This window comes from Rhincodon typus, chromosome 13 (assembly GCF_021869965.1).
Source record: "Rhincodon typus isolate 14 chromosome 13, sRhiTyp1.1, whole genome shotgun sequence".
In the NCBI taxonomy this organism is placed as follows: domain Eukaryota; kingdom Metazoa; phylum Chordata; class Chondrichthyes; order Orectolobiformes; family Rhincodontidae; genus Rhincodon; species Rhincodon typus.
The window spans coordinates 28,106,925-28,115,735 of record NC_063344.1 but is presented as its reverse complement, the minus strand read 5'-3'; the positions used below and the strand labels follow the sequence as shown (position 1 = coordinate 28,115,735).

At 41.1% G+C, this 8,811-nt stretch overlaps 1 protein-coding gene across 2 annotated transcripts; it reads left to right on the top strand.

Annotated features, from left to right (window-relative positions):
* The first annotated feature begins 482 nt into the window (after window positions 1–482).
* On the top strand, window positions 483–6,064 carry dnajc19 (DnaJ (Hsp40) homolog, subfamily C, member 19). Of its 2 annotated transcripts, none has more exons than XM_048604189.1 (4): window positions 483–585; window positions 5,099–5,175; window positions 5,699–5,769; window positions 5,865–6,064. In XM_048604189.1, the coding sequence occupies exons 1-4, from the start codon at window positions 532–534 to the stop codon at window positions 5,933–5,935; spliced, it is 273 nt and encodes a 90-aa protein (XP_048460146.1). In that variant the 5' UTR covers window positions 483–531; the 3' UTR covers window positions 5,936–6,064. The 2 variants fall into 2 exon arrangements, with proteins under 2 accessions (XP_048460146.1, XP_048460147.1); XM_048604190.1 differs by having other exon boundaries at window positions 5,846–6,064.
* Window positions 6,065–8,811: the final 2,747 nt, after the last annotated feature.

The window sequence follows — 8,811 nt, the reverse complement described above, 5'->3', positions numbered from 1 at the left end:
CACCTGTACTGGCTTCATCCCCGCCTCCTTGACCTGTCCGTCTTCTCTCCACCTATCTGCTCCTCTATCCATCTTCTATCATCGCCTCCCCCTCTCTGTTTATTTGATCCCCCACCCCCATTTCTGAAGAAGGGTCCTGACCCGAAACGTCAGCTTTCCTGCTCCTCTGATGTTGCCTGGCCTGCTGTGTTCATCCAGCTCTACACCTTGTTATCTTTGTCCGTCTTCTCTCCCAGCTGTCCGCCCCTCCCACTTCATTGAGCAATCCCCACCACTCCCTGTCTGCACTTAGCTCTCACCATCCCACCTACCTTCCCCAGTCCCACCCCTCCTCTCTCTCTTTATTTCTGAGCTCCCTTTCCCCTCCCTGTTTCTGAAGAAGGGTCATGACCCAAAACGTCAACTTCCTGCTCCTCTGATGCTGCCTGACCTGCTGTGTTCCTCCAGCTCCACACTGTGTAACTTTTGATATGTTAGTTACTTTTTCAGTATGTTTGTTCTTCCTTTTTAGGCCGCTATGTTGTTAAGGCTATGAAGCATGTGGAACCCGCTTTGAAACAAACTATTCAAAGCCTGCCTAAGTCGGTTAGTTTCTGTTTTGCAGTTTATTGAATGCAAAACTTCACTTTTCTAAGTGTCAATTTTCCTGAGCTGGTCTTCCTCTGGTAATAGAGGATTTTCCTAAAACACATGTTCTGGAAATGCGAATTGGCTACAACGCGATTGACGAGTGGGGGAACGGTATTTGTAAAATGTGAACTTTGTGTTGGCTATAACGCGATCACCACAATGTTTAGCATTAGAGAACTGCGACAATAAAGCAGAAACACAACTGTGCATGATGTTCTTGTATTATTTTGAAAAGATACATCACGAACATTACACACATCTGGATAATTTGTCTGTGATCAGAATGTCAGTCAGATTGATAAAAATAGTAGAATTAAGCCTCAGTCCAAAGTAGGCAATAGGGTTCTCAAAGAACAATCATGAGAAAACAGCTTGAGGAAATAATGATTGTCAGTGTCCAGTCAATGAGGGATGGTGACAGGCTCATATTGTTAGTGACAACATAATACAACTGCACATTGGGTAGTTTTGCTGGTGACTGGGAGATGCTGCCAGTGAGCAGGTGATGTGATTGCCAGTGATTTAAGTGTTGTTGATGTTTCTGACAGGTAAATGGTCTTACCCTTGAATGCATTTAATTGTTGGAGTCAGGGCAATGCTGTTGGGAAGTGACTTGATATTGTTTCTAATTGGGCTTTGCCGTTGTTGGTGATTGGAGTTTTCTCTATTGACCAAGTGATCAATTATTCTTGGTGACTGGTTTTTACTGCTGGGGTTTGATGTTGGTGAATTGTGTTGGTGTTGAGTACTGGATGATATTATTTCCAGGAATTGCTGGATACTGCTGGTGTCCTTGTGTTTCTGTTGGAAGCTGGATGCTGTTGGTGACCATAGGTTGTTTTTGCTGTCAAAAGGATGCTGTCTGTGGTAGTTCAGACTTAGTGCTGATAGGTCATTAGTGCTGCTGGCGGTAGCAGATTGTAGCTGACGGCTCACTATTTATGTTCATGAGTGGGTGATGATGAGTGTCATTGAAGTTTGGGTATGAATGTACAATGTGTTGGTATGTGGGAAGCAAATCCATGGCTGCAATGATGAAGAATCTGTAAATCTGCTCATTACTGTCTGCTTCTGCAAACCATGAAGCTTTTAGCTGTAAACTGAACTCTGGCATTTTACTGACTTTCTCACTTCCATTTAATTAATAATGCTACTTGCGACTGGATGAACCTAACACTGAAGACTGGCGCCAATACTTATAGGAGAGTGGTGAGGAAGAATTTTGAGTGATTTAGTGTTTTTTTTTTGTTGGTCTGCCTCTAACCCTGCTTTTTCCATTGGCCCTGTTTATTAATATAGCGTGACTTTCTATAACAGGATGTTGCATTAGAACGCAACTATCACGTTATAGCAGAACCCCCTGTATTAAATAGGAAATTAGAATTTTTTTAAAATAGTTTTCTATATTTTAAATGGCTTAACATTTTTATTTCACGCATGAACTATATCTTATGTTCATGTTCTTTACGTCTGGGACCAAGGTTAAAATCTAGATCAGACTTCCCTGTGCGATCAGTGAAACAAATGTGTTATTTCAGGTTGCTCCTAACTGCATAGCAGGGAGCTTTTATAAATTTGCACTAAATTATGGCCTTGATCAAAATTTGTAAGGATTGCTCTAGGTGCTTCACTAAGCTAACAAAATGAAAACCATGGATCGAAGTGCAAGACAGAGGCTAGATGCTCTACAGCAATGTCTCAATCCCGGAAACTCATTGTTTCCATCATCTCTTCTGCTTAAGGTAGAAAAAATCTTGGAAACATACATTAAGCATTTCTCTGGATATTCATATCAGGGCAATTTGCTTTTTAAAAAATTATTCACTTATGGAATGTGGATGGTTACTGGCTAGCAAACGTTTATTACCCGTCACTATTTGCCCTTGAGAAGGTGGTGGTGGTGAGCTGCCACCTTGAACCACTGCAGTCCATGTGCTGTAGGTAACCCACAGTGCCCTCAGAGACAATTCCAGGTTTGTGACAGTGAAGGAATGGCGATACATTTGCAAGTCGGGGGGACAGTAAGTAGCTTAGAGGGGAACCTGCAGGTGGTGGCTTTCCCAAGTATCTGCTTGTCCTTCTAGGTGGAAGTGATCGTGGCTAGGAAGGTGCGGAGTTATGATCTGTGGATTTCTGCAGTGTATCATGCAGATAGCAGTGTGGTACTATTGAAAGTAGTGGTGGAGGGAATGGATGAGGTGCCAATCAAGTGGGCTGACATTTCCTGGATGGTGTCAAGCTTTCATGCTTCTCCTGGAGCTGTACTCATCTAGTCAAGTGCTGACTTTTCCACCACATTCCTGACTTTTATCTCGTAGATAGTGGACCTGCTCTGGGGAGTCAGGATGTGAGTTACTCACCACGGTATTCCTAGTCTCTGACCTGCTCTTTTAGCCACTGTATTCATATAGCAAATCCAGTTGAGTTTCTGGTCAGTGGTAACACCATTGAATGTTAAAGAACAGCAGTTAGGTTGCCTCTTATTGGAGATTGTTATTGCTTGGCATTTGAGTGGCACGAATGTTTCTTGCCATCTGTCAGCCTAAGTATGGACATTGTCGCATTTGAACATGGACTGCATCAGTATGAGGTGTTCAGTGGTGCTAAACATTGTGCAATCATCAAACATCACAATTCAAATGGAGGGAAGGTCATTGAAGCAGCTGAGTATAGTTGGACTTAGACTACCCTGAGGAACTTCTGTATCAGTGTCCTGGAGGTGAGATGACTGACCTCTAACAACCACAATTGTCTTATTATGTGTCAGGTATGACTATAACCAACAGAGAGTTTTCCTCTGATTCCCATTGCTTCCAAATATGCTTGGAATCCTCTGCTAAGGACTATCACTCTTACCTTGCCTCAGGAATTCAGCTGTTTTGTTTGAACCAATGCTGTAATGAGGTCAGGAGTTGTGACCCAGGCGGAACCCAAACTGAGTGTCAGTGAGTGGGGTGTTGGTAAGCAGGAACTGCTTGATAGAAAGTGTCATCAACAGGGCTATCATTTTACTGATGATCGAGAATGGACAGGACAGTAATTGGCCGGGGCTGGATTTATGCTCCATTTTGTGTACAGGCCATACCTGGGCAATTTTCCATCTTTTCAGGTAGTTGTAGCTGTACTGGAACAGCTTAGCTAGGGAAGCAGCACGTTCTGTTGCAGAATGTTGTCAGGGCCCCATAGTCCTTGCAGTACCAAGTACCTCCAACTATTTCATAGCAGGTGGAGTGAATTGCACGGGCTGAAGACTGGCATTTGTGATGTTGAGGACCACTGTCGGGGGCTGAGATGGATCATCCACTTGCCACTTCTGACTGAAGATTGCTGCAAGTGTTTCAGCCTTGCCTTTTGCACTAATACGCTGGACTCTTCCATTGTTGAGAATATGGATATTTGTGGAGCTGCCGCTGCCTCCTGTGAGTTATTTAATTCACAGAATCCCTACAGTGTGGAAACAGGCCCTTCGGCCCAACAAGTCCACACCGACCCTGAGAGCATCCCACCCAGACTCATCCGCCCCATAACCCACCTAAGCTACACATCCCTGAACACTATGGACAATTTAGCACGGCCAATCCACCTAGCCTGCACATCTTTGGACTGTGGGAAGAAACCGGATCATCCGGAGGAAACCCACGCAGAGACGGGGAGAATGTGCAAATTCCACAGAAGATCGCCCGAGGTTGGAGTTGAACCCGGGTCCCTGCCACTGTGAGGCAGCACTGCTAATCACTGAGCCACCGTGCCACCCTACAATTGGATGTTGTAGGATTAGAGCTCAGATCTGATCTGTCATTTGATGCTTGCCAAAGCTGGTACGGGATTTAATATTCACCCCTCTCCCCAACCTTCAGTATTATGCATGCTGTGATTACAATGTCTATGTTCAAACAGCAACATGCTATGGTTACCTTAACACATCTGTCACTCCAAGAGATTAAAGTATTGGAACTGTAACTACCAAATCTAATGCACCATGTAAACTTGATGTACTTAATTTTTTTCATCGTTACTGTTAAGGTCTTCCTACTTAACATTATCAGAAAGGAAAGAATTACAAGCATTTGTCAGGCAAGGAGGATAATCAATACATTTGGACTTGCCTGTTTTACCCATGTCAAGAGTCAAACCTGCATTAAAAATTCAAGTTGAAGCATAGTATGACAATGTTAAATTAATCCATGACCTCCACTGAAAAAGGTAACTTATCACATTTGGAGTGTATTTCCACACTGCATGTTCAGGGTGAACTTTATTGTGTTAAAACTGCTTTGCAACAGCATAAAATCAAATGTCTGTTGTTGATCATTCCACAGGTATATTATTGCATTATTTTATAAATGTTGTTGTACTTTTGGATAATTTGACTTAGATTCAGCTGTCAGAACTTATTGGGTCTTATTTCGAAAAGGATGTCCCACATTACAAAGACAATTGTTGAAAAAAAATCTAATTTTCTTTTCAGGCATTCAGTGGATACTACAGGGGTGGATTTGAGGCTAAAATGACTAAGAGAGAAGCAGCTCTTATATTGGGAGTGAGGTAAAACAATATTTTAATTTGCAATGAAATAACCTTGTTTGCACAACTACTAATAGTCTTAAATAGACTTTAAGCCTACAATTAAAATAACCTCCAAGATGATTAAATAAGTTTTTGGTGGTCTTGAACTATTTGCATGTATCTGAATTTTTGCTGTGCAAACCCTGGGTCACTCTTGTGCTATATGCTTAATTATCCATAAATCTCAAACTGTCTCGGAATCTTCATGCTCTATACAGGTCTAAATGTGTTCAGCTGAAGTAATAAAAATGTCTGTGTTTACATGTGCACACTGTTTCATAATCATTGACCTTGCCCATGGAAGATAATCCAATGCATACGTTGTATTTTCCAGCACACTTTGTTTTGTTTACTTAGACCATTTTTATAGGAACAAGTAGACTACTCCATGTTCGATTAATAAGTCAGTGGGCATCTGATAGTTGATTGGCCTCTGTGGTTAATTCTGCATAAATTTTATCCTGTTAAAAAGTACTTTTGGTTTAAAATTTCTGTTTAATAGCCCTACAGCTAATAAAGTTAAGATTCGAGAAGCACATAGAAGGATCATGGTACTCAATCACCCAGACAAAGGTGAGTTCATTTATTCAAAATTGGGTATTCCTAATTAAAGTGGAGACTACAATCCTGCACATATAACATGTTGAAGAAAATGGTTTGTTTGACAGGTGGATCTCCTTACCTTGCATCTAAAATCAATGAAGCTAAGGATTTACTGGATTCTCAGAACAAAAAATGATTTTGCAGGAAGACAGCTGAACCATCAATCACTGCAGCAAGGATATATTATGGGTTATGGTGTGGCAATAGGCTAATTTAATCATGTAATCAAGAACCTATTTTAAATAAATCATCTGATATTCAGTAATACTTTTGTACATTAAATGAATCCTAAAAGTAATTCTTCAATGAGAGAAGCACAGGCAATGATCACTTGAAGTGTTTTTCTCCAAGTTGTGTAGGGGCAGTCTGGAGGCTACATAGTGCAACAAACAGACTCCTTGAAGGGAAATTTAGAGGAACTGGGGTTTTAGGATCAAATTGTCTGATTAAGTGATTCAATTAGAGATTCTTTCGGAATAGCAATTCCATCAAGTGTTCCATGCAAAATAAGATGCAAGTCCTCAGCATAAATTATCTGAGAACAAGTAGATTGATACAGATGTGAAAGCAAGTGAACCATCCATAGAGGAAAGCTAAGCTTAATGAAATTTCATTAAGTATTTCTTGAAGATCCTTTTTGCCCACCCTCTTGGTTTCTCCATTCGGCCAAAGAGTATTAATGTTCCCATTACACATTTAGATTTTTCACCCTACCTCTTTCAAAATGGTCAATGAGACCACATTCAAATTAAGCAAGCTACCATAAATTGTTCCTTTCAAAAATTGTATATCCAGTCTAAGTGGCTGTTTAGTGCAAAAGTGCAACTTAAACTAAACTTTCACCCTGAGATGCAGTTAATCTGTGGCCACAAGCAAATCATGCATCCATCCCATCAATCATCACAATCCAAGTGCCACATTCATTTGTAATAAGGCTATCTTCAGTGAGACAAAGTTCAGTATCAGTCATGGCAAAATGAGGAACGTCAGAGTAAGCCATCATTCTGATGAAGCAGCTGAGTCATCTAGAATCAATGTGCTGAGCACTATGTAATGTCACACAGAAGGATAACAGTAACAGTCTGCAGGAAGTCAAGGCAGAAGCCTCACCTGACTAGGAAAATGGGAGTAATGTGGAAAGTAACTACAGCTACAGGTTACTGCAATTCTGTGTAACACAAGTGTTAATCATGAGATGTAGGAACAGAAGTAGACCATTTGGCTCGGATTCATTTAACAGTAGAGCAGACTCAAAGCTGCTATGATGATCCTCAACTCCTTGTCTGCCTTTTCCACATAACTCTCATTTCCCTTACTGATTCAAAATCTCTTGAACACTTAGCCCAACCTCAACAGAACTTTGCACTAAAGAATTCCATAGATTTAGTATCCTAGAAGAATTTCCTGCTCAAGTGTGTCTTAAATAGGTGACCCCATACTTTGAGATTGTGTTTTGGTCCTAGACTCTCTGCAACGGCAAACAACCTCTAAACATCTATCACATCAATTCCACCTTAGAATCCTGCGTGTTTCAATATCTCTTAATCTTTTGTACTCCAACGATTACTGGCCCAGTCTCCTAATTCTCATAAGAAAATCACTTCATACACAGGATCAACATAGTGAACTTCCTCTGGACTGCCTGATGCCAGTATATCTTTCTTTGGATAAGGGGGCCAAAAGTGCTCAAGCTATTCTAGGGGTTGGCTAACTAATGCCTTATTTTTTAGCAAGACTTTCCCCATTTTTATACTGCATTCCATTTGCCATCCCTATTACCTCAACTTATGTAAACCGGTTGATTTAAAATATCTACACATTGTGACATACTTTTGGAGCAGGTGGAATTTCCATCTGGGACACTACCACTGCTCCACAAGACCACACCTGAATTTGTGTCCTGAACATTATTTAAATATTATCAACCGTGAACACCCACTTCTGACCTTATGATGGAGAGAAATAATGGCTGAATTCAAATTTGCAATATTGTAAGATCTTCATCCACTTATTCAGGTTGTGAAGTAGCTGGTACGGATTTGTAATTGAAAATGTTCATGGCACAAATTCCTAAATCTAAAAACCGTAACAGTCCCCCAAACTTCTATTCGTCCAAGGACTCAAACGACTGATAGAAAATGTTTCTGGAGGCACTGAGTGCAGGAAACATTGCAACTGGCTTTCATTTTAGAAGAAAAATTATCACAGACATTAATACCCTTTAATGATTTACATACAAGGACCTCCCCCACCAATCCTTGAATGTTACAGCTATCTGCAGTTTTCTCCACTTGAACAATATTCAGCTCTTCTAATCTTGCCAAAGTATATAACTTCAGATTTTCCCACTCGGTTAACCTGTCCATATCCCTCTGTGGGCATCCTCACGACCTGTCTGTCATCTGCAAACTTAGCAATAGTACGTTCACTTCCCTCAAAGGGTGCTGGCTGTAACTCTGTGGTAGTCAACCCTGAAAATAATGCATAAAAATAATTACTGGTGTGAGGACACAAAGGGCTGTTATACTTTGTGGTAGCATACTGTAGCCATAACAGCCAGTGAGCATACCCACCAATCCAAACAGAGCACTGCACAAGGATACTAACTCATCACCTTGCAGTTCCTCTGCTTGTCAGCAGATGGTTTTCCATCACTACATTCTAATCTTACAACTCCCACTTGCATTGCTGACTCTTGTCATGCAAGCGTAACAGGAGAACATTATGCTGAGGAGAATTTTTACTGCTAGAGATTGTCTCCTGATCCCCGATAGGTTAGGTTCCTTCCAGTGCTCATGCTCAAAATCTGGAGGATGTGCAGAGAAAGATGCACATGTTGGCTCAGGCGTGCTATGCAACAAAACACTTTTACACTTCAAACACCCATTTATTCAGTGTCCTTACTTTTCCTGTCATTCACCCTCACAGTTCAGAGATTTATCATTTTTCATCAGTGAACACCCAGCCACTCAACATTGCTAATCAACCACTGTCTAAGCCATCTTGGTCATT